Source organism: Acartia tonsa, chromosome 12 (assembly GCF_053477335.1).
Source record: "Acartia tonsa isolate MP-2025a chromosome 12, ASM5347733v1, whole genome shotgun sequence".
Taxonomy (NCBI): Eukaryota; Metazoa; Arthropoda; class Copepoda; order Calanoida; family Acartiidae; genus Acartia; species Acartia tonsa.
In genome coordinates this window covers 43,951,909-43,978,108 of record NC_137271.1, presented here as the reverse complement: position 1 = coordinate 43,978,108, position 26,200 = coordinate 43,951,909, and the positions used below count along the sequence as shown (strand labels likewise).

The 26,200-nt window shown below is 33.1% G+C and overlaps 2 protein-coding genes across 7 annotated transcripts in view; both read left to right on the top strand.

Moving 5' to 3' along the window:
* LOC145333790 (L-asparaginase) overlaps nt 1-26,200 on the top strand; it is a 41,995-nt gene that overhangs the window by 2,947 nt on the left and 12,848 nt on the right. The window contains exons 2-14 of one of the 5 annotated variants that reach the window (XM_080179023.1): nt 17,634-17,710; nt 18,948-19,017; nt 19,520-19,597; nt 20,162-20,212; nt 20,694-20,755; nt 21,284-21,373; nt 21,771-21,859; nt 22,695-22,763; nt 23,862-23,956; nt 24,742-24,810; nt 25,052-25,125; nt 25,685-25,770; nt 26,013-26,145. In XM_080179023.1, the coding sequence (XP_080035149.1) occupies nt 17,636-17,710; nt 18,948-19,017; nt 19,520-19,597; nt 20,162-20,212; nt 20,694-20,755; nt 21,284-21,373; nt 21,771-21,859; nt 22,695-22,763; nt 23,862-23,956; nt 24,742-24,810; nt 25,052-25,125; nt 25,685-25,770; nt 26,013-26,145 (1,041 nt within the window). In that variant the 5' untranslated portion in view covers nt 17,634-17,635. The other 4 variants (XM_080179024.1, XM_080179028.1, XM_080179025.1 and 1 more) reach the window with 4 other exon arrangements.
* On the top strand, nt 11,532-16,541 carry LOC145333791 (methylcrotonoyl-CoA carboxylase subunit alpha, mitochondrial-like). Of its 2 annotated transcripts, XM_080179029.1 has the most exons (9): nt 11,532-11,635; nt 11,863-11,993; nt 12,939-13,022; nt 13,964-14,035; nt 14,384-14,497; nt 14,858-15,019; nt 15,409-15,497; nt 15,720-15,826; nt 16,408-16,541. In XM_080179029.1, the coding sequence occupies exons 2-8, from the start codon at nt 11,907-11,909 to the stop codon at nt 15,811-15,813; spliced, it is 702 nt and encodes a 233-aa protein (XP_080035155.1). In that variant the 5' UTR covers nt 11,532-11,635; nt 11,863-11,906; the 3' UTR covers nt 15,814-15,826; nt 16,408-16,541. The 2 variants fall into 2 exon arrangements, with proteins under 2 accessions (XP_080035155.1, XP_080035156.1); XM_080179030.1 differs by lacking the exon at nt 16,408-16,541 and having other exon boundaries at nt 15,409-15,475; nt 15,707-15,826.

The window sequence follows — 26,200 nt, the reverse complement described above, 5'->3', positions numbered from 1 at the left end:
AATTAGCATAAAACCATTCTAGGACCTATGTAAAGCTTCCCTAAAATGGAAAACCCGATCGGTTTATTAGTTATAGAAATCTTAATCTACAGACAAAAAAACTTTTTACTTTATATTATTGGATACCGTTGATAATAAAACATGTTTAAATTGATAGAACAATATTAACATGCCTATATGTATCAGAGCTACGACTTACAGACGAACGTAAAACTCCTCCTCTGTATAGAAAAAGCTTCGCTGTCGACAAAAATGCGTAAATATCGTAGTAAAAATGTTTTACTCCGAGAGAAAGTTTAGGAAAGCATATATTTGATTTGCTGATGTAAATAAAATATATATTTGCTCTATAGTAGCAGACACATTGTAGAGTATTGTCCAAGTTGTTTTTTGCAGAAAAAAACGTTCTAATAGTACGTTCACTTTTGTGATCTTATGACAGTTAACGTGGTTTGATAAAAAGTGATTTTTTTAAAAACGAAGCTTTTCTATAATTAGGGTCGGTCCGTACGTCCATCCGTAACGGTTATTTTTTCGTTAATTTAGGCATGTTATTATGTTATGATTTCAAACTTTGCATGATGATTCCTGTAGTAGTTTGGTACAATTTAGAAAGCGTTGCAACTCTATAATCGTTACCAGAATGTCCGTGCGTCCATTTTAAATATGTTTAACAAATTTTTTATGTGACTTAATCATCCAATTGAACTGATTTTTGGAAGACTGATTCTGTTTCGGTACAACGGCATTTGGCTGGCCGTGTACAAGATCTTTTAGTACAGACGTACTAAACCTGCTACTTCCCACATGAATCAAAATCAGCATAGTTACTAATACAATTTATTGTATGAAAACGGTCATGCTGAAATAAAAAATAACAAAATTAATAATCAAATATTAAAATCTTAAATACATCATAAGAAATAAATCTTGTAAAAGAAAATAAATCTTTTTTATTTGGGAATAATCGTCTTTTCCTTATAAAAGGTTTCGTGATTTCGAATTTATGTTTCAAAATGTATAAAAGAAGTTAGGTTTATTTTTTGCTTAAAATTAATCAAAACTAAATGCGAGTTTGTAATTCATAGATAAAATCATCATAGACTACTATTAAAATATTCTAATACAAAAATAAATTAATTACTTGGTCTAATTTTAATGAAAATGAGAAGATTAATTTGCCGTCTTTAAGAAAATCATTCCACTCTATTAAAAATGCTTAAAGAAAGAATTCTTACCGAGGTCATTGAACATGTCAAGCCGGGAAGCACTCAAAGGTATTTTTCAGTACGGATAACACCACATTTTTGACTATACATGGTTTTTTATCACACAGATATTCCGCACATCTTGAAAGAAAGATTTAAGATGGCTACGCTAGCTTTGTTTATGTTTGGTTGCGCAAGCGTTGTTTTGAATGCCGTGTTCAATTATGAACTTTTTGAAAATAGGCGCTTTCTAAACTGCCAATAATGATAAGGAAAACAAAAAGGATAAAGGTTCGAGTTCACAAACGCAACATACTATTATACTTCCAATACAGATTCCTATTGCAATAAGGTACAATTCCATAAGCGAAGCATCTCTATAATCAAGTACTAGACATGTCCTTTATAAAAAATATCCTGTTTTTACGCAGTTTTGCAACAAATATATTTAAAATTTTGTTTGAACTTTTACATATATTTCAATTATCTTTATTCAGTTCTGACACCCTACAAGAGTTAATGTTCGTACCATAACAGAGCTTCGCTTTTATGGATGATGTCATCCTTGTTAAATTGTCTTCTATTTAATTATGATTAAATTAATATTATCAATCATTTTTTAAATTTTGTTATAAAATAGGTAGGATATTATATTATTTTGTTTAAAATTTTCTTCGTCAAATAGATAAATTATTTTAATTTTAATGGTCCCCCCTTCTACAATTATGCAGTTGTATTATATAGATAGAGGGGTTATAAATATACTAAAAGCAAATATACATTATAACAAGAACGATAAACAACGTCTAATATAATGAGCGAAGCTAAGATTTAAAAAAATCTTGTTTAAAAAAAATAAATTTAAATGGAGAAAGATTTATAAAAAGGTAATCAAAAAAAGGCTAAACAGACGATGTACATTGTAATTTGAAGAGTAGCTGTGCTACAACTAAATAAAAATCAACATGTTTAAAATGGACGAACGGACATTCATGTAATGATTATAGAGTTGCTACGCTTTCTAAATCGTATCTAACTACTAAAGGAATCACCATGCAAAGTTTGAAATCGATAGGACAATTTTAACATGCCAATTAACGAAAAAAACTATCTCTCTGTGACGGACGGACGTATGGACGGACCGACCCTAATTATAGAAAAGCTTCGCTTTTAAAAACTTGAATATGACGCAGTATTTAAAATAGGTCTTCTTTCATGGCTGTAAACAAATGATTAAGATAAACCAACATATAAAATCTGGGACAGAGACTTGTGTTGGACAAACGAACATACATGTAGAAAATTGTAGACGAGCATGGATTTAAAAACAGATCTATAGTATAGATGTATATACAGATAACTACCTCCCCTCCTTTTCCAATGACCTTTTTTCGTCTGCTAGCAAATTGTTTTCGGTACTTGCTTACATGTGGTAGACTGGAGCACCGAAAACCCCCCCCCCCCGCTTAGTTTTGACAAAAATCAAAAATAAGGGGGGGGTAGTTTTTTAATGTCTGGAAAACGGCAAGGAGGCAAAGTGCTCAGCAAGGCAAAGACTTAACCCCCCCCTTAATTTTGATGAAAATCAAAAATAAGGGGGGGGTAGTTTTTTCACTGTACAACACGCCAGAAAGTTGAGTGAGGTAAATCAAGAAAATCCAGTATACCAGAGGGGAAACCTTATTACAGGGATATTCATGTTTTGGGGCATAATTTCCTTATTTATTGACTTTGGCCAGTAAAAGGTTTTAATTTTGCGCAAAATTAAAACCTTTTACTGGCCAAAGTCAATAAATAAGGAAATTATGCCCCAAAACATGAATATCCCTGTAATAAGGTTTCCCCTCTGGTATACTGAATTTACTTGATTTACCTCACTCAACTTTCTGGCGTGTTGTACAGTGAAAAAACTACCCCCCCCCTTATTTTTGATTTTCTTCAAAATTAAGGGGGGGGTTAAAAACTACCCCCCCCTTATTTTTGATTTTTGTCAAAACTAAGCGGGGGGGGGGGTTTTCGGTGCTCCGGTCTTCACATGTAAGCAAGCACCTTGTTTTCTGCTACTTGGATGGGGTTATACTCCCGACAACACTGGTTTAGTTTCAAAGACCCAATTGAGAGTCAGTACAAGGTCATTGTGATATTGAAATACAGTTAATTAACCCCTTTTCTCCCTCAAGTGTTTTACTCAAATGATTTAAATTAGGGTTGGGCCGGATATCCGGTGTGGCCGGATACCGGATATTGAAACTATCCGGCCGGAAATCCGGCCACACCGGATATCCGGATACCGGATATTGAAACTATCCGGCCGGATATTTGGCCACACCGGATATCCGGATACCGGATATTGAAACTATCCGGCCGGATATCCGGCCACACCGGATGTCCGGCCCAACCCTAATTTAAATACTTATACAGGGCGACCACTGCATACTATATATACTATTTATACTATATAGGATGAATTTGGATACTATATCATACTATATGACAAAAAATTACTATATATACTATATATTATTACCTTAATTGAACAAAATTTACTATATATACTATATAATATTACATTTATATAACAAAAAACGAATATTGTCAGTTTTTTGACAACGCCTCTTAAGGAGCGTTTTGTCTAATTTTCACAGTAGGTTTTCTCCTATTTCTAGCACCTGCGGGGGGCTTATTATATACTGTGATACGACAAAAATGCATAAAGCTCTACAGTAAGAAAGAGATGAAGAAAATCCTTTAAAATATATTTATGTTTGTGATTATGATATAAATATCAGTTATTTTTCATAGAATTAAATTAAGGGTGAGGGGGGAGTTTTGCTACTTTTGCTTACTCTGTGATTATTAGGCTAGGTATTAATGTGAGGCTATAGGTTATTTGAGACAATAGTTTACTTTTGGGTAGTAGTTCTCTTATATTTAATAATTTTTTTGATAAGTCTCCAGGTTCAGGTGCTGCAGGCTAAAAGATGGTTTCTGGACAGGTAGAATAATTGTTTAATTTAGAGAACAACTTATTAAACAGAATATGCATCTTTTATGATGTTATTAACTTATCTGAAGAAAAAATTAAAATTGGCCTCCAATTCTTGGTCTTACAGGCCACCAGGTCCACTTTGGACAGGTAAAAATTCAACCTATAAAACAGAATATGCATCTTTTTGGATTTTATTAACATATCTGAAAAAAATTGAAAATTAGCAACCAGGGTCAAGCCCTGTAGGCCTCCAGGTCCCCTCTGGACAGGTAAAAAATCAAATTTCTTATTTTTTGAGGTCAACTTATGAAACAGAATATGTATTTTTTTGGATTATTAACATATCTGAAGAAAATACAATATGAATAGGCCTCCAAGTTTAGGTCCTGCAGGCCTTAGGTCCACTCTGAACAGGTAAACAATAAAATTTCTTAGATGAAGAGTTAGAGGTCTATTTATATAACAGAATATGCATTTATTTGGATAATATTAACATATCGGGATCCAAGATCAGGTTCATTCAGGACAGGTAAAAGATTCAAATTTATAATTTGAAAAGTTAGAGGTCAACTTAAAAACAGAATATGCATCTATTTGGATGTTATTAACATATCTGAAGAAAAAATTAAAATCCGCCATCAATTTCAGGTCTTCCCTGGACAGAGTCTACATGGAGGCCTGCAGCACCTGGACCTGGAGGTCAATTGTATTTTTCTCCAGATATGTAAATAACATCTAAAAAGATGCTTATGGTTTTTTATAAACTTACCTCTATAAATAAGAAATTTAAATTTTTACCTGTCCAGAGTCCACCTGGAGGCCTGCAGCATCAAAACCTGGAGTTTGATTGTCATTTTTTTCTTTAAACATATAAATAGCATCTATAAAGATGCTTATGTTATTTAATGAATTAACCTCTAACTCCTTAAATTTAAAATTTTTATTTTATTCGTGTCCAGAGTCCACCTGGAGGCCTGCAGCACCTAAACCTGAAGGCCAATTTTATTTTTTCTTCAAATATATAAATAACATCCAAATATAAGCTCATTTTATTTACAAATATATACCATTAACTATTCAATTAAGGGAAGTTTGTTGTTCAACTCTCCATGCAGAGTCTGCAGCACCAGAACTTGGAGGTCGATTTTTTTTCTTCAGTTATGTTAATAACATCCAAAAAGATGCATATTCTGTTTTATAAGTTGACCTCTAGCTCTTTAAAAAAGAAATTTGAATTTTTACCTGTCCACAGAGTGGACCTGGAGGCCTACAGGACCAGAACTTGGAGGCCGATTTTAGATTTTTTCAGATATGTAAAGAGCATTCAAAAAGATGCATATTCTGTTTTATAAGTTGGCCTCTAACTCTTCAACTAAAAAAATTATCTATAACCTGTCCAGAGTGGACCTGCAGGCCTGTAAGACCAGAACTTGGAGGCCTATTTAAATTTTTTCTTCATTTACGTTAATAACCTCCAAAAAGATGCATATTTTGTTTTATAAGTTTATCTCTAACCCTTCAAACAGAAATTTTAATTTTTTTTACTTGTCCAGAAACCACCTTCCAGCTAGCCTGTAGCACCTTAACCTGAGACCTATCCAAAAGATGATTAAATATATGTGAAATACTAACCAAAAGTGAACTTCCTAAATAACCTATAGTCTCACATTAATACCAAGCCTAATAATCACAGAGTAAGCCCCTTATTTGTGAAATTGCTTTGATAACAGCTTTGCTTTGAGTTATTAATGATGATGTATATACTATGTATTACTAAATAATTCTAAGTCCGATACTATATCATACTATATGTGTTCAAAAAAATATACTATATATACTATATGGATTTAAAAAATATACTATAAAAATACTATATTTTTTTTGTTTTGGAGTGGTCGCCCTGCTTATAGAACAATCGTACATTATGTTATTTATTCCTATAAACGTTCAAACTTCTAACGAAATTATAGAAATGCTGCGTGGGGTTTTCCTCAAAGCTCTTTATTTTGAAATTAATTAAAAATAACAAGGGGTGGGGGGGTGGCCGGGTGGGGGGTAGTTTTTCGTGTGTTTGTGTTTTATTTTAGGCCAGGTTAGGTTAGGATATAATTGGGTACAATTACAGGGTAGCAGGGTAGCCCCGCTGGGTTAGGTAATTAAAGATATAGGCCCCGCTCGCTAGGCACTTCAAGTGAAAGCACTTGCGATTCAAATATTATTTCTATCAAATTGATTTTCATAATAATTGTCATTGTACTGTAAACTATACTTAGGAATTTTCCTATTTTTTTAAGAATACAACAAACATCAATAACAACTCTTTGAAAATAAGCGCAGCTTTTTAACCTAATAAATTGAAACATATGTGTGATGCTTTTAGAAAAGAACATTAAGAATTGTCCCTTTCGTGACCTCGCCTCTTAAGGGGCGTTTCCTTTTATTTTCACGGGTTCTCCTATTTCTAGCAACTGCGGGGGGCTTTATCTCTGCGGGGCAATCACCTATCCTAACCTAAATAACCTATCAAAATGAAAATATGAGGAAACGCCCCTTACAAGTGATGTCACGAAATGGATAATAATGAATATTTTTATTCTAAAATGTGCATAAAAATTAAAGTGTTAATGAAGGGTTTCTGTAGATTTTTTCATCATGTTTTTTCCTAATAATGGGCATTTAAAGTTGTTCTTGGAGTAACTTTTACAAGAATTTTCATAAACGAAAAGATGGGGAAAGAGGGAACATTGGACTGTAAATTACACTGGTACTCAAAGTTTTATAAACCCCTTCTTTCATTTTTTGCTTAATTCTTTAGGTATTAAATCTTGATTGTTTGGACTTCAAAAGTGTCCAATGTTTTCAACCAATAATTTTAATCTGCCAAAAGGTGTAATTTGGTTTAACATAATTGGGGATTAATCTTTTATATATTTAGAAGGGGTAGAAACTTAATAGGAAGGGTAAATTACAATCTTGTTTAATCAATTTAATTTTCTTGCAGCAGTGGTGTATTTATCATGGAGGGAGGGGATATTGGACTGTTTATTACAATAGTACCCAAAGTTTAGCTCCAAAACTTTGGGTATTTTTTATTGAATTTTAATTGTTTACTTCCAAGTCAGTATTGTCCAAATTTTTCAACCATTAATTTTAATTTATAGAAGAAATGATATTTGTTATCATTATGTAGAATGTGGACCAATTTATCGCCCATTGTCTTATCTCTTAAAATCCCTGTGTATTTGACCATTCTTATGTATAATTAGTCTATGTAAGTAGACTTAGTTTCACGATGGACCAGAATTAAATAGATAACAATTTGACAAGATATCCGTAATTACCACACAAAAAAAACAATCGTTGTCGAAATTGAAAGAGACAGTATGTGGTGAAAATTAGGCTTTCTAATTTTTTGCAAAGGGGTAGTTGCACGAAATGCATTTAAACACGAAATTTTTTCCAGTTCAATGGTTTAAAATACATCTATAGGGCATTTATTTGATAGAATTTCAATTTTCTACCACCAAGTTTAATATTTATTGTAATACAAAAATAAATATGTTAGACAGTGTTCTTGTAACTTATGCTTGCAATCATTTTTTTGAAATGCACTTCATGTAACTATCCCTTTGTAAGCACACTCACTTTATGGTAAAGATTAAAGAGTCCCTACGCTTCCTCAAAAATACCTAATTTGCTATAAGAATTATCATGCAAAGTTCGAAATCGATAGGACAATTGTAACATGTCTAAATTAACGGAAAGAGCTAATCATTACTGACAGATGGACTTACGGACCGACCCTAATTATAGGTAGGGGGGATTAAGGTGAATGGACATTGGCAGTAGGGTATACCTGTCAAGGAAGGCATTAAATATCCTTGCAATAAAGTAACAGGATGTCTGTACCGAAAATCTCGCTTAACGCTGAATCGAGCGGGTTCGTCTTAACAGGGTAGCTTCTCATGGGTCCCGGGAGGGTTTATAACTATTTTAAGGGAAGGTACCAGCCCCCCCCCCTCTACCAAAAATCCACTTCCCCCCCTAAATTTTTTTTATAATTTTCTTTAATCTTAAATAAAAAGTTGGGTTATCAAATTCAACTCCCCCCTTCTCAAGTGCCTCTAGTGAAGAATATACAGGAATAGAACAATGGATGAAAAATTATTCCTCATCCAAATTCTTTGTAATAAACTTTTGGCTGTTACTTCAGCTAAATATTGGGTAGAAGAAAGGCTTCGCACCTAGAGGCCTCTAGGGGCCTTTGAGGAGGTGGGAGTTTTTTGGGGGGTAATTTTTTTCTAGGGGCGATTTATCTTGGGAGGATGGTGGTACCTTCCCCCAAAGTAGTTATAAACCTTTCCGAAACCTATAAGAAGCTACCCTGTTAAGGAGAACCCGAACAAACAAAAAAACAAAAAACAAACATCGTTCTACTTTGTATTATAGATAGGACTGTCCCTTTACTTTTTGGGCCTTCAATCCTATCATTAGAAAACTCATTCTGTGAGTACTTTTAAAAAGGGGGCATTGAAGGATACCGCAAATATTTAAATAGATAGCTTTCCGCGAATAGTAAAATGAAAATTTAATAGATTGAAAATTTAATATGATAGATGATTCTTCAGTTTGGATAGATTCTTGCAGTTTTCGAATCTATATTACTGGAAAACCCTTAATTTCTCCTTAGAATCTAGAGCCTATAGTCTCGACCTAGAAGTATATTGTGTAGGTCAGCCGAATTCTAGTTTCCGATTGTGTACATAGCACCCTCATCCTATCTCAATATTTACTACTAGCGACGGCGCCCCTAGCATCTAGGGGCTATATATTCGAAAGAATATGGTAGGACAGAAAAATAGCCTAAAACCATACATACCATGATTTTTTATAAAATAAAATAGTCTAAAACCATCCCGATACCTAAAAGTAGCTTTACTGTAAAGGAGAACCATATCGGTTCAGTGGTTAGCGAGATCCTTTGCTACAGACATAAAAAAGCGTATTACTTTATATATTAGGACTAGCTTAAGAAGCTTCAAACTTCTAAAAAAAATCTAAATTTAAAAATTAAAACTTTTAAATTTAATATATATTGTATAAATCGTTTATATATTTTATCGCTTTTCCCTTTGACCGGAGTAGCTAAAAATAGCTTTTGCAATAGTTGGGTTATCTGCTGTACAACTTCGGAAATTAGAGAAGAAATAGGCAATCATTTTTCAGTTGATCATTGTGTTTGTTGATTTCTTTTGGAACTCTTATATAATCTCTCTTACTCTTTAACTCCTAGAAATCCTTGTTAATTTGAATTAGACGGTTTATGCCCCGTTCATTAAAAAAAAATCGCAAAACGTGTTCTTAAAGGCTTATATAACATTCATTTATTAGCAGCCAGGGAGGGGTTTTAAGCTATTTTTCTAGGCTCTCTCGGTCTTTTCGAATACAAAGCCCCTAGAGCCCAGGTTCTACGAAATACCAGAAAAAAACAGTCGTTTTACCAGAAAAGTGGTAAAGCTGGTCAACCTGGTAAAATATACCAGTTTCGTGGTAAATTTTACCAGCAAAAATTTTAGCCAAAAAATTAGTCAAATTTTACCATTTTTTTTGTAAAATTTGACGAAACAAAAAAACCCGTTTTTTGTGTTTTAAATAAAAAACAGCTCTTCATAATTAGTTGTAGTACTTTAAAATAATGACTTCTATACAATGAAGCCTAAATTTAAATTTTTTTTTTTTTTTTTTAATTTTACCACTTTTGGAAGTTTTACCAAAAATGTGGTCAATTTTACAACTATATTTTTCAGGTTAAGTCCGAATTTTCGGACTTCGACAAAAAAACGCAATTTGGTCAATTTTTACCAAAAAGTTGGTAAAATTTGACAAGGTATTTTTTTAGGCTAAGTCCAGATTTTTGGACTTTGCCAAAAAAAAAAACTTGGTAAAATTTGACCAACTTTTTGGTAAAAATTGACAAGGTAAATTTTTAGGCTAAGTCCAAATTTTTGGACTTTGCCAAAAAAAAAAACTTGGTAAAATTTGACCAACTTTTTGGTAAAAATTGACAAGGTAAATTTTTAGGCTAAGTCCAGATTTTTGGACTTTAACAAAAAAAAAAACTTGGTAAAATTTGACCAACTTTTTGGTAAAAATTTTTACTTTTTATTGAATTTTTTCGCATAAAAGAAGCTAACTTTTTTTTAAAACCTTGAAAATTATTTCATCATTTCTTTTAAAACATCCTCCCGCATCGTCAAAAATATATCAAATTTAATATTTACTTATTTGAGCTAGCTTCATACGAATTAAAATTAAAAGAAAAAAAATCCAGGTCTGTGTGTTTACGCAGATGTGCCGTGTGCATTTGAATTTATCGATTTTTCATCTTTAATATAAATATAAGCTTTCGTATATTCCCCTGAATGTTTCTAAAAGAAAGACAGAGATTTCGAATTATAGAGTAATTTCGCTACAAAACTTATATTTTTAAGTTTTGAAATTTATGGCACCTCTGTGCACGCATGCGCACTATTGATAAGCTTATGATTATTTGAATATAGAGTGCCAAAAATAATTATTAGTTTTGATTCAATTTAATCAAATATTTTGAATCAAGAAGTAAATTACTACTCAATTTTCTCTAAATATTTAAATTTGTAGAATTTACAATTTGTTTGGAAGATTTTTTTTAAGCAAGATGTTTAAAAATGTGGCAAAATTGTGGAACAACAATGTTTCATGATTTCTATATTTATGTTGTCTTTGCCAACCGGAAATACCACCGAGATGGGTTTTTAAAAGATGAATGCCACATTTTTTCGGCGTTTTTTAGACATTAATTGATTGAACGTTGACGATAGAATTTCAAACAGAGTATATAACATAAAAATACTGAATTTTAAATTATTTTTTTAGCAATTTTTCTAATGTCTAACACAGCTCTAAAAAGATGCATTAATTAATATGCAGCAAAAATGGATTGAAGATAATCTTTTTTTTTCTATGAAGGCCGTACCATCAAAAGCGAAATAATTAAATAAATCATTGTATACTCTTTTAGATTTCGCGAATGTCGCGCTTGTTATTCATAGCGTAAAAAATGTCGAAAAAACGCGGCAATATCTTTTAAGAACCCGGCCGGAAATAGATTCTATATGGTTAACAACTATATATATATTTAAATATTTTTTTTTAATATTGAATGCACTATATTTTTTTATATTCTATCGAATATATATTTTATATGTCATTACAAAACTATATTACATTTAATATTAACATTAAAAAAAAAAACATCAATTTAAACTTTCGTAACCCTGTAATTGGGTATTGGTGTTAGAAGTACAGTTCACCACGGTCCACGCTTGGGCTAGCATCACTCACCAGCATGGCTCTGCCTAGGCTTATAATGAGAAAGGCCAGGGTATTATTATTACAGGTATTGTGTCTTTAAAGGGACTGTGAACGTAAATTTTTCTCATCTTAATATCAAATCTTAACATTATCTTATTCATAATATCTCACAGATAGAGCAAAACGCGCTTTTGTTTGCTTAAAAAACGGCTTTTTCCGACGATTTTTATTTGTTTCCTAAAGTGGCACCTCCGCCCCAACCCTTCCTTTGTTACCTACATTTTATTGTGTTTTAGTCAAAATTTATTATAGGTATTAAAACTGTGGTAGTTTACAGTGACAGCGACAGAAACTCTATGCATGTAGCCATGGCGGACGAAGCTGTTAGAATTGGTCCAGCTGCCTCACAACAGAGCTATCTCAGGGGAGATACTATTTTAAAGGTATATTATACCAGAGAGAGGAGATACTGTTTATTAAACTAGTGCCAAAAGTTTTATAATTACGTTTACATTTTCGTTGGTTTACAACTTTCGACATCAGGACTTTAGTGAATTTTGATTGGTTAGCTCAATAGGTTGAGTGTTCGAACGTTTCAACCACTAATATTAATCCAAGGGGTAATTTTGTTAATCATCATTGAGGATTTACATCAATTTATCGACCATTGTTTTGTCTTATCCCTTTATATCTCTGACATTATACTGTTAGGTATTAGTTTTAGATGGACATTACAAGAATTGATTGATTAAAATAATCCTTAAATAAAAGTAACAGGATGTTTGTTTGTCTTCGTTTGTAGCGAAATATCTAGCGTACGTACACGTCTCTCCTCTACATTGAAGCTTATTGTATGTCTCGGAAAGGTTTTAATTTATACATGGATTTTTTTATAGGCCTAAGAAAAATTACCCCAAAAATTTTATTTTTTAAAAACTTTGAAAAATTAAAATTCAAGGTAGTGGGTCGGCTCTTTCCCAGCCCCCCCCCCCCTCCCCATACCTTTCACATTGCAAAAAAATGGGTGTTGTTTTTTGCTTAATGGTGTGATTGATAATTTAAATTGAAACTTGGAAGAATCTACCTATTAAGATTTAGAATAACTCTTATATGCATCATCCTATTATATAAAGCAGTAAGACTTTTTTTCTAAATAACTACTGATCCGATTGGGTTCTCTATTTTAGGTAGGCATCACATAGGTCCTGAGTTGGTTTTATTCTATTTTCTGATCATATTTAAGCCTTAAGATGGATTTTTTACTTTTTCTATTGAAACTAAAATAAAAAAATGTTGGGATCTATTTCAACTCACCACTAACTCAAGTGCCCCTAGAGGCCTGAGTCTAGGGGCTTAGTTACTATTGACCATACACTGTATTATCTTAGGTTGCGGCGGAAACCGGCTCCGATGCTGTACATCCTGGCTATGGATTTCTCTCCGAGAATGTCGAGTTTGCTAATCTTTGCCAGGTAAATGCAGGGAGGGAGGGGACAATGGGCTGTTAACTACACGTGTCCCCAAACTTTTATAATAACGTATTCTTATTCGTTGGCTTAACAACTTTGGGGATTAAGTGATCTCTGATTGGTTGGTACATTAAGTTGAGTGTCCAAACGTATCAACCACAAAAGGTAATCTATGTAAGGGGTAATTTTGTGTATCATCAATGGGGTTGTACATGTACAGTACATCAATTTGTCGACCATTGTCTTATCCCTTAAGATTCTTGGGTAAATGGATATATTATTACCTGGATGTTACACCAGTTTTTCATGTACTCTAATAAAGCGGTACTCACAGCGGGCTAAAATAAAGATACACCCTTATTCCTCCCTTACAACACCCCCTTACCTCCTTCTGGGTAAACGAACTGACCAATATATGAAGTCCATGTTAGGAACCTAAATTCATGACAACAAATTTCCATGATATGTCATTAATAATATCCACGTGTATTTTATATCCCTGGACAGGTAATATTTTCCATTTGACTGCAGGGAGGGAGTGGATATTAGACTGGAAGTTATACTGGTACCCAAAGTTTTATAAGCACGTTAGCTCACAACTTTAAATCTTGATTGGTTCATTCAAACTAGCAGTGTCTGAACTAATCTAAGGTGTTGTTTTGTTCAATATATTTGGGGATTTATATATGTATATTTCGTTCATTATCTTGTCCACGGTCATTAGTGTGAGGAATGGGGTTGACAACACACCCCTTAAAATTAAAATTATGTAGATTCCCCCCCCCCCCCCGTTTTTTAAAAACCTCTAAGATTACATCCCTTCCCGTAAAAACCCTGTGCACGCCACTGTACTGCTTACGTTTTTTTCTGGTTAATTTCAAGAATGTAATATTATATTAATAAGAATGATACCTACCTTTTAATTTAAATTTTTTTTTTATCAGGAGAAAGGAGTTATATTTGTTGGTCCACCGTCCACTGCCATTAGAGATATGGGTATCAAGTCTACATCTAAGGTAAATGATAGAGTAGCTACTCAGGAACTTATTTTGGTTGATTTCAAGTAGAAAGAAATAACACTCTATACTATACCGGAGTAACAGGATGTCTGTTCATTTGTCCTCTACGATCTCAATCTTCTGGTCTTCCATAATTTTCAGGGAATGTTTATGCTGTTTTTTTGGCGGGGGGGGGGGGGGGTATGACACCGCTTCTTGGAAAAATGACCTCGAATATTTTCATTGGTAAAAACCCTCCAACCATCCTCTTTTAAGACGAAACACAAGTAGGCTCTAGGAAAAGCAACTGTGTATTTAAAAGAAGTCTGTCGTTACAATTTTTCTAATATTTAACCTGTTTTTTAGATGATCATGGAAGCCGCTAACGTACCTGTAATCCACGGTTACCACGGAGAGGACCAGAGCCTGGACACCTTGAAGGCGGAGGCAGACAAGATCGGGTTCCCTGTTATGATCAAGGTGGGAACAAGGACAAGTATGTCCACATGTACCGCAATAAAATAGTAAATAATATAAATATAAAACAGGATGTTTAATATGGACAATGACATAATATATTTCAACTTCAAGGCTCGATTATAACATTATACCTTAGGTATAATTCTGGGAATCAATGTTAAAAAAAAAAGGAATATGTAAGTTATATAAATTATATATATGTATGTAAAGAAATGTAGTGTTATATTTTTCTACCATTGTGTAATGATATATAGTACAGTCAGACGGAGTGACGGCATACCTTATTGTAGAGTAGCTGCTAAATTTTATATTGTTTTTATTTTTCTACCTGTGGAAAACTGTTATTTGATATTGTCATAGGCTGTCCGCGGAGGGGGTGGCAAGGGTATGAGGATTGCCATGACCGCTGGCGAGTTCGAGGCCCAGCTGGAGTCTGCCAAGCGCGAGGCGATGAAGTCCTTCGGTGACGAAGTGATGCTCCTGGAGAAGTTTGTTGTTGACCCCAGACACGTAGAAGTTCAGGTCAGTTTTGTTCCAGGGGAAATTATCAGGAACGCATGGGCTTTTTATTTCACTAGTCCCCAAAGTGTTATAATAACGTTTCCTTATTCGTTTGCTTAACAACCTTTGAGACTTTTATTTAATTTTAATTGGTTGCTTCATTATGTTGATTGCTAAAACGTTTCTACCACTAATTGTAATCTTCAGAAGGGGCAATTTTGTGTATCATCATTGGGGATGTATATCAATTTATCGGCCATTGTCTTATCCCTTTATATCCCTGGGAAATTATACTTGATTAATGCCTATGGAGAGAGATGGTTGATTTAAAACGTAGTTAGACATTTGTATAAAGTTCCAAACATTCTTACTGCCTTGCTAAAATCTTCTAACAACCTATCTCTATTTAGGATGTACCCAAGCCTGGTTTTCACTGCCTACCCCAGCGGGCTGCCTTGCTAAAATCTGTGCTCAACTTCTTAAAGAAGGCTATTCAGGAATGGGTTATTAAATGATTTAAGACGAAGTAAAATATTGTTTAAGTTAAAAAAAACATTGTACTAAAATAATTTACGTTTCTGTAGACTTGATTAATCAACCATTCAAAATTCAATAAAAGTCCCTAGAGTTGTTAAAGCAACAAAGAAGAAAATAAAGCTTTGGGGACTAGTGTAATAAACAGTCCACTTCCTTCCTTCATTTAATCCTCCATAACTTAGGACCCCGCGTTCCACGACTCCATACGCCACGTGAAGCATATAATCAGTAATGCCGAGTACTATCCTGTTCTTGTTAGCCACGGATGTTGTTACTGATTATGTTTTCCAGGTAAGCTTTCCCTTTATTTTTTCTCGTTCTGCGTTTTCAAAGATGTTTAGTTAGATAAGTTTGCTGATTTTTTTGCCACGTGTCAAGATGCCTGTAGGAAATGAATGAGGGGGGAGAGGGGGAGTCGAACCTACACACTTTTATTTTTGCTTTCAAAAGAAAAAATTTAGGTGTGAGAGTAAGGGGGGGGGGGGAAGTTCTGACACATTTGCGTAAACAGCGAGTATAGGCTTTATCTTTGGGACGGACGGACGGACGGACAGACATCGTTCTACTTTGTATTATAGATTAGATATTTAGTAGGGAGGGATGGGACATTGGGCTGTAAATTACACTAGCCCCCAAAGTTTTCAAATAACATTTTCTTATTCTTTGGCCTAACAACCTTGGGTACTTTTATTGATTTTTTATTGGTTGGTTCATTAAGTTGAGTGTCCTAACATTTCAATCACTTATTGTAATCTACAGAAGGGGTAACGATGTGTATCATCATTAGAGATGAACATCAATTTATCAGCCATTGTCTTATCCCTTTATATCCCTGTACTTATCTAATTAACTAATGAGCAATTTTATTACAGGTTGAATATCAGTGATACGAGGTCGAATGGGGCCGGTGCCCAGCAAATCCAGGAGGTTGCGCAACAGTTTTCTTCGGCCAGAGCAGTAGAATCAAGAAAAATATGTTTAAGTGTTTCAATCAATAAAGATAAAAATGAAAACAATTTTTTTTTTATTTTTGCGATTTGTGTACAAGCGATGTTTTTCTATAATTAAGGTCGTTTTTTACCACTTTCTCGTGATTTTTACCACCCGTTTTTACCACAATTTTTGGTAAATTTTTACCATATTTACCCTATTTCTGGTAAAATTTTACCAATTTAGGGCAAAAATATTACCAGGTGTTGAACAGTTTTACCACTTTTTCGGTAAAATCTTACAGAAATTTGCGGTAAATTTTACCAAAAAAGTGGTAAAAATTGGTCAAAATCTGGTATAAATTTGCGTCCTAAAATGGTAATATTTTACCGGAAATCTGGTAAAATTTTACCGATAATTGTGGTAAAAATCGATGGTAAAAAGCGTGAGAAAGTACCACAAAAAGTGTTTTTACCACGGTTACGGTAAAATTTTACCACCTTTTAAATCGTATAGGCTGGTAAAATTTTACCATAAAAGTGGTAAAAACTAGGTTTTTTTATGGTATTAATTCCGTCCTGGGAGTCTAGGGACGTATCCGTTAGTAAAATCTTGTATAAAATAATCACTTTAAAAATAGAGGCATTTTTTCGGTGGTTTTTATTAAGGTCAAATGAAGTTAAAATTGAGATGCCTAATTAACATGGTAATTTGACTAAAGTTGTTTTTATTGTTTTTTTAGTTTTTCTCCAGATTTCAACAGGTTAGGACGTTTTCATATCTAAAGTATAACTTTTTACAAAGCATACAATGGCAGAATAAAAATAAAGAAAATGTTGATTTTTCTTGAAACTTCAAAATAACAAAAAAATACTTTTATTACTTACTAAATTTTGTTATTAAATCAAAATGGACAAAACCTATATTTTTGTACAGCCACTAAGCAGTCCGACCGCCATGGATAGTTAATTATGCTCTATAACGATCGGAATGTGGACAAAAAGTTTCAGCCTTCTAGCTTAGATAGCAGCCGAAAAAAGTACATTTCCCCCATAATGTTACAGACTGATAGACAGACTGACGGACGGACGTACGAACTGACAGACAGACAGGCGGACAGACTTGAATCCTTAAGTTTAAAATAATCCTATGTTTTTTTTAACATTAGTCATGGACCTTAATCTAATTGACAGAAGATTCAAAATGGCGGGAACGGCCAAATTTTTCCTTCCCTCTCCCTCCATCGTAAGTATTAAAATAAATTAGAAAACGCGCTAGTTGTCTACATGAATTGATACATTTATGTCCAAGCGGCGTCATATTAAAGATGTTTAAGTTCCTACTGTTGCTGTTTGCTTATAACATTGTACCCAAATCGATCTAGAAATCTCCATTTTTTAGCAATGGGTAGAGTTGCTAAGGCTTTCTACATTATACCTTTTTCGTACAAGAATCACCACACAAATATTAAAAGATAAACGACGATTGACGATCAAGATCAACCTTTAAAGACATACTGGCCAACCTTGAAAGTCGAAAAGTTTTGTTGTTAAAAATACAATATTAGATTACAATCATGATATCATTTAAAGTACATACAAATTATCTTCTCAACTTATCAATTTCTTAATCAGCTAAAAATTGACCAAATTAAATCCTTATGTAGCAACGAAGCAATAACAATATTTACGGTTTCTTAATATTTGTTGTATTAATTCTGGGGATGTTTTAGGCTATTTTGAATAGTGTGGGGAGGGGGGGAAGGAATTTGACCCCCAAACATAAAAATACTTCCACCCCTTCCCCCCCCCCTCATTAATGATTATTTTTTATCAGGGGGAAGTTAATTTTGACGGTTTAATAAAACTCTATTACTTTCATTTGTATCTCTTAAGTAACTGACATACGGTCGAACGTACATACTATACAGAGACTATAGAGTTGCTTCGTTTCTTATAATCAGCAAATTAGATAAGAATACTAAGTTAGTTAGATTTAAATCTTTCTATAATGATAACCTTACCGAAAGTTACTGTGGCTTATGTAAGCTTATTTTAAGAAGCGCAGCTAATCTATAAATAAGTTTTATTACTGTTATGTCTTTTCTAGATTTGTCTGGACGTAAAAAACCACAAAAAAATTAAGTTTGATTTTTTATCCCCCCCCCCCCCCGCCTCCCCTAAATGAAAAAGCTTGTACGCCCTTGGTCAGGGGATACCTTAAACTTGGAAATTAACATCATCTTGTTTAAGTTAACAATTCAATGTTCAATTGGCGCATTTCTTAAAGTGTAGAATCACAGTCAAGTCAACTAGCCCTTTGAGTTTAGGTAGATGGATAACAAAATAAGCCACCCAACACCACCCCCTCAATATGTTTCAAATTTTATATTTAACAAGATAATGTGGTGGGGGTTTATGTGCTCGCTCTTCACTTTGAGGCAAAGCACAAAGAAATCCTAAGTGAATTTTTATGTTTTCAGGAAGAGAAAGAGATGAATCCTTTAGTGGATCAAGATCTTGCTCCAGAAATAGCACCCGCCATTGCTCCAGGTTTAGATTCATAGAAATTAGATATCCTTGTATTATAGTAACAGCATCTCTGTCTGTCTGTTTGTCTGTACCATTGGATATTGCTTACCGCTGAACCAATATGGTTTTTCTTTACAGGGTAGCTTTTCATAGGTCCTGTGAAGGTTTATAACGATTTAGGGGGAGGATACCATCACCCTTTCAAGAGAAATCTCCCCCTTCCCCGAAAAAATTTGTGTTGCCAAGATCTACCTCCGATCCTCCTAAAGTGCCCCTAGATGCCTCTAGGGGCGTAACCGCTACTAATAGAATAAAGACCTAGTGCTAGATAGATAATCCTTGTACAAGAGTACTAGCAGGATGTGTGTCTTTCTGTCTGTGAGTCGAATTAAAAGTAAAGCTCCCGGGAAATTTCTAAACTATTTTGTGAAGAGAACCTGCAACCACCGTAGCCGCTAGTTTGCTAAGTAGGAAGATATCTTTAGAAAACACAACTAAAGAAATATATAGGTATTATGTTCAGAAATGACCCCTCGCACAAGAAGAAAGTTGATCGACGATGCTTCAATTGTCAGAACACTCAAACATTCTAAAAGTTTTGGTAAGTTTTATTTTAAAATAACATTCCTTAGTAAATTGAACATAGGAGTTAGTCTTATTATGCATTAAACTATTTTAATATGAACGTTCTTTTTCCATGTTTATTCTTGGGAGTGGGGGTTGGAAGTTTTTTTCAATCCATATGTATTTGGTATAGTTTTAATAATTTTAAGTGAAGATTCCTATGACATATGCTCATCTAATATATACATTGTTTTGTCCATCTGTCTATTTATTGGGGTGCTTGATCGATTTTTATACTTTTAGGTTTTCGTAATTTTCTCGACTTGCTATTGATTTGAGTGCTAGATCGATTCCTAGATTTTCATATTTTCTTATTAGCCTAATGCTTCAAAAGACCATTATACTTTTTAAAAAAGTTTCATGAATTGATTTTATTTCAGTTTCTTTCTATGAAATACTATATTAAAAATTTTTTTTCTCGATATCTATCCATAATTTTTAGCTTCGCTACTTATGGATGTTCTCATCCTTTTTTACTTTTACTTTAACCAAAAAAAGTTATTAACAAATTCGACCTTTTAAAGAATGATTTCTACTTCAGAATTTCCCAAAACTCTTGAGCTTGACTCCAGAAATGAATCAACTGTGCTTGGTAAGTTGTGTTCTTTTTTAGACTAGCTACTCAAAATCTAAAGTATGATTGTTCATACTAGAATTGGTCCATATTCAATATATGGCCGGATACCGGATATTGAAACTATTTATCCTAATATCCAGCAATATAATCTTTTATATTATACAATTAAAATCCCTGATAACAAACTGTTAAAAGCATTATTTCTTAAATTAAAGTAAGTCAATTGGTAGAAATAGTTTATTGGATTAATTGCTCGGACGAAGGAGCACCTTTTTATATAATAAAACACCATTTTATGAAGAAAACTATTTCTACTTCTGCCGTAATCTGCCGGATATCCTCAAATACACTTCTTTTTGGCTTCTATGAATACTTCAATCAAATGCCCTTTTTTAGTCTAAAGAATTTTCTTAGGTAGACTTAGTGCTTCAAAATAATCCTTTTTTTTTAATTTGATAAACAAATTTTAAGAAATAATAGACCTTGATTTTTTTAGTTCTTTATACTGGTGGTACAATTGGTATGATGAGAAACTCTGATGGAGCCCTGGCCCCCCAGGTATTAAGATAGATAGATCTGTATACTAGTGGTACTATTGGTATGATGAGAAACTCTGATGGAGCACTGGCCCCCCAGGTATTAAGATAGATAGATCTGTATACTAGTGGTACTATTGGTATGATGAGAAACTCTGATGGAGCCCTGGCCCCCCAGGTATTAAGATAGATAGATCTGTATACTAGTGGTACATATTGGTATGATGAGAAACTCTGATGGAGCACTGGCCCCCCAGGTATTAAGATAGATAGATAGATCTGTATACTTGTGGTACTATTGGTATGATGCGCAACTCTGATGGAGCCCTGGCCCTCCAGATATTAAGATAGATAGATCTGTATACTAGTGATACTATTGGTATGATGAGAAATTCTGATGGAGCCCTGGCCCCCCGGGCCCCAGGTATTAAAATTACTAGCATATAAATCAACCAGGAAAGTAGAATGTATAAGGGTTGATTAATCTACATAACTTTTTCCTTCCAATGAATTACAAGAAACACAACTATTTTACATTTTTTTATTTCAGCCAAACATGTTGGAGGCAAAAATCAGACAGATTATAACCATGCATGATGAAGAATATGCTAGAAATAGATTTTTGGGCTCTACAACTAAGGTACCTAATTAAGAATTTAAGACAACACTTATAATTCGAAATTATCCAAATTCACAGTTATTATTATTGTAACAGTTATCAGTTAATCATACAAAAATGTATAAACATAACAACATAGGCAAAGATAATATTTATTTCTATTAGGTATATTTCATTATCAACTCACAAGTATTTAGATATAAAGTTTTTTTTGCGTTACAAATTGTTTCATACACATTGTAATGTACAGATATGTATTATAATCAGATGCTTTTACTAAACTCTAGTATAGATTTTACACAGCTTTACAACTATACTAGAAAATTTAATGGATTAAATCCCTTTTTTCACTGGGTTTTTAACCAGTTTTTATAGATAGACATAGAGCATAATCAAATAATTGCTAATATTATTCCAGGAAAAGCTGCCCCTTGTTTTGCCAACCCTGCCTGGAAAGAAAAGAGTTGTGTACACTATTGATGAATATGACCCACTACTTGATTCTAGGCATGGTTGTTAGAATTTTTATAAAAAAAAGACTTTGCAAGGACTATGGATCATGATTCTGGAAAATAAGTGAAAATTTTCTGTTAACATACTCCTCTATTTTCTATACAAGCTTAATATTAGGTATCCTATTTTGCAGCAATTTGATGTTATTTAAATTAAATATTTTTAGTAGCGAAGCTACTCTTTAATTTGAAATGTCCGTCTGTCCGTCCGTCTGAAACGTTTTGGGGGAAACATGATTTTCTCGGCTCCTATTCAAGATAAACGCTTGAAATTTTCAGGGATTAAATAAGTTAACATCCTTCATATTTTCACCAAGTTTCATTAAGATTCGTCAATTGATTAGGGTGCTAGATCGATTCCTACATTTTTTAAGTTTTTATGATTTTCTCGACTCTTATGCAAGATAGACGGCTGAAATTTTCAGGGATTAAATAAGTTCAAATTCTGCACACTTCTATCAAGTTAGATTGAGATTTGCTCATTGGTTGGGGTGCTAGTTCGATTCCTAGATTTTTAAGTTTTTATGATTTTCTTGGGGTGCTAGATCGATACCTAGAATTTCATGTTATAAATGTTAAAAGGTTTCGTGATTTTAATGTTTATTTTTTAAGAAGCTACTGTATAGTTTATTTTTTCTGGATGCTCATCCAACGTTTTTGAGCTTCGCTACTTATGGATGTTGTCATCCTTGTTTCTGTTAAATTGGATTATATTACTTTTTTTAGATCATAATATACCTGATAAGTATGTCTCTTAAGGACAGACATAGAAATCTTTTTGTTCTCATAAAATGTAATTAAAAATTCTAACAACTGTCTGTTTTCATCAGCAATATGACTATGGACGATTGGCTTCAAATGGCCAATGACATCAGATCTTCATATCTTCAATATGATGGGTATGTATTTACATAAATAAATTACATATAAGTTTTAATTCCCAATAGTTTGATCAACAAAATATTTTGTTTATACAGTGTGTTTTTTTTATAAGAACTTTTTTGAAAGCAATTTTACCCCACTTATAGTTATCAGAATTTAATGATTAATGGCTTATTTTCTTCGTTTTTTAATGCAATTAATAAAACAACAAAAAATATTTTAGTTTTTATAAAAATAGTAGAGTAAAATAAAAAATTCAAAACCTAGGTGTCAACATCTAAAAATGGTTTTAGCGCATTTTTCTTATGCTCAAATATTCAATCATTTGCAAGAATGGCTGCCAAACACTTCAACTATTGAGATATAGAGCTAAAAATGTATACAGACACTATCAAGGACATGTACTAGAACATATCAAAGTTTGAAGGTCATATCTCAACCAGGGAGGGAGTACTGGCCCCCCAAAGTCGACTACAGAAAATTCAATTTTTTTTGGCATAAGAAAAATGCGCTAAAACCATTTTTAGATGTTGATACCTAAGTTTTGAATTTTAGATTTTACTAAACTTTTTAAATAAAACTGAAATATATTTTTTTGGTGTTCTATTAATTGCATTAAAAAACGAAGAAAATAAGACATTAATCATTAAATTCTGATAACTATAAGTGGGGTAAAATTGCTTTCAAAAAAGTTCTCATAAAAAAAACACACTGTATTATGGTTATCTGTTAATTTGTCAAGATTTTTCTTAGATTTTTATGGGGGCTAGGGGATATGTTCATTATTATATTAATTTGTAACTTCGGTAATTCATGCTTATTCTTTTTCAATATTTATTGCCATTTTTCTACTTGTTTAAAGTTCTATCAATTAATTTTCTACCTGCTTATAACAACAACGAAATTAATCTTAAAAAATTTCTAAACCTGTAAGTATTTTCCAGCTGTCGTTAGGGGGAAAACACATAGTAGAATTGACGGCCTTTATTGACGGCACCCCAAATATTAATTTAGATTTATTCCGCTTGTTGGTTATACCTCTTTCCTGATTTTTTACTAATTTTAAACTTTCTTTTGTTGTAATAGCTAAAAATTTCAAAATAATTTTATTATAGGTTTGTTATTATGCATGGGACAGATACTCTTGCCTACACTGCTTCTGCTTTATCTTTCATGCTTGAAAATCTGGGCAAAACGGTTATAGTTACAGGTATAAACAACAACACAATTTGATTGTTATATTGCTTATGTAGCCTGAGTTCTCTGATGTTGAGATTCATTTCAACTGATATAGGAAGTCCGCCAACATTAGCTTTGCTAGCTTCGCGAACAGCTGAATGTATTATGTTACATTACAAGCTGACCCGCAATTCTCGTGGAAGTTATTACACCCTAGCCAACAGATCTATAGTATAGATGTATATACAGACAACTACCTCTCTTCATTTTTCAAAGACCTCTTTCCTCTGCTTCTAAATTATTTTCTGCTACTTGGCTGTGTTAATAAAAGCAAATCCATTGGTTGATTTTCAGTGACCCAATAGGAAGGAAGCACAAGACGGTTGTGATGGAGAGATACCATTTCTCCCTCTAGTGTATTCTAATCCCTAGTCTAGAGTTTTGGCAGATGTTCAATATAAAGCCACCCTAATTAATGGCATTATCATATGAATAAGGAGCATGTACAAGGTTCAAGCAAGATTTGCTTTTCAAGTTGGTTCCTTTCAGGATGTATTTTTGAGATGTATGTTGTTGTAGCCTTTCAGGATGTATTTTTGAGATGTATAAATTATTTACTTAGAATTGCAAATAAAACCTTAATCTCAACAACAAAATGATTTTTATTTTAATATTCGCGGAAAATTGTCTGTAATACGAAACTAAATATGTTATTATAATTTCAGAATGGTTGTGAACCGGTTGTAAACAATCGGATATTAATCGGTTTCGATACCATACTGGAAAAAGTTTTGAATGATTAATTGATCAATTCAGGTTCTCAGATCCCATTGTTTGAGACTAGATCAGATGGCAGAGACAACCTTGTTGGAGCTCTTATTCTGGGTAACTTTATTATTGGTCAATTTGTTCAATATTTGGTATGAAATGGAGTGTAATAAAGTGCCAAGTAACACAGGAAGATTCCTAAAAAATGGATTTATTTGTTGATGTAGCCCTAATTCTCTACCTATTGTTTTTTTATATTTCCAATAATTCCTAAGACTTATAAACAAGATAAACTTAATTAACCATGTTTTTATTATTATTTTTTTTATTTTATTTTTTATCTTTTTTTTATGTGCAGCTGGAAACTACAACATACCAGAAGTTACCGTATACTTCAATCACAAACTTATGAGAGGAAATAGAACGATTAAGGTAAGAATTTTATTTGTTTATTTGCCCTGACCTGCTTTTCCAATATTTTCTGGAGGGGGCATTGGGCTGTTTATTAACAACTATTGGGACATTATTTGATTTTGTCTGGTTGGTTCATTAGGTTGAGTGTTGAAACGTTTCAACAACTGAATGTAATCTACAGGAGGGGTAATTTTATGTTTTATCATTTGGGATGTACATCATTTGATTTTATCGGCTGTTGTCTTATCCCTTTAGACAGTGAGTAAATAATATGGAACATTATAGGCCTTGTACATATTGAATGATACTGTTGTTATGGACATTAGAGTAATACACTAGAGGGAGAAAGGGTTTAATAACTGAATCTCCCTATCGCAACTGCCTTGTGCAACCTTTCTATTGGGCCATTGAAAATTAACCAATGGTGTCGCTTATATTAACACAGCCAAGTAGCAGAAAATAATTTAGAGGCAGACGAAAAAGATCTTTGAAAATGGAAGGGAGGTAGTTGTTTGTATATACATCTAAACTATAGATCTATGTTTTATGGATGATGTTATTCTTATTAAAATTCCAGGTGAGCGCAGGTTCCCTGGATGCATTTGAGAGTCCAAATTGTCAACCCCTGGCTACTGTGGGTATTAACATCACCGTTGACTACAGGTTCTGTTTTATTTTGTTTTTATTGGTCGAAATTTTTTACAGCTGAATGACCAGCCAATCATATACAAATACAAAAATACTTGTTTATCCTATCGTATTATTGACTGATTTCCGAGGATAGTAAAATGAAAATGATTAATTAAATATGTAGACTAAATCTTTTGATACGGTCTAGTTTACATTATCTTTATAAAAGAGGCTTTTGTTTCGCAACTGCTCGATATTATTATCCCATTATTTAGGTCTATTTGGAGATCTGGGAGCATAGCTGCTATGCGAGTCCAAGAAAATATGTGCAGAGATGTTGTCCTACTCCGACTTTTTCCTTCCATTAGGACAGATACTGTACAACACTTTCTTAATCCTCCCATAAAGGTATTATGCCTCACTCTGTATATATGGAATCGCTTTTTTTTACCTGTAAAACTTT

What these genes read in the sequence shown, in the direction of transcription:
- LOC145333791 (XM_080179029.1), top strand. Translation starts at nt 11,907, where the DNA reads ATGCATGTAGCCATGGCGGACGAAGCTGTTAGAATTGGTCCAGCTGCC. An exon ending in AGTTTGCTAATCTTTGCCAG is followed by an intron (nt 13,023 to 13,963) that starts GTAAATGCAGGG and finishes TTTTTTTATCAG; the next exon opens with GAGAAAGGAGTTATATTTGT. An exon ending in GGTTCCCTGTTATGATCAAG is followed by an intron (nt 14,498 to 14,857) that starts GTGGGAACAAGG and finishes ATATTGTCATAG; the next exon opens with GCTGTCCGCGGAGGGGGTGG.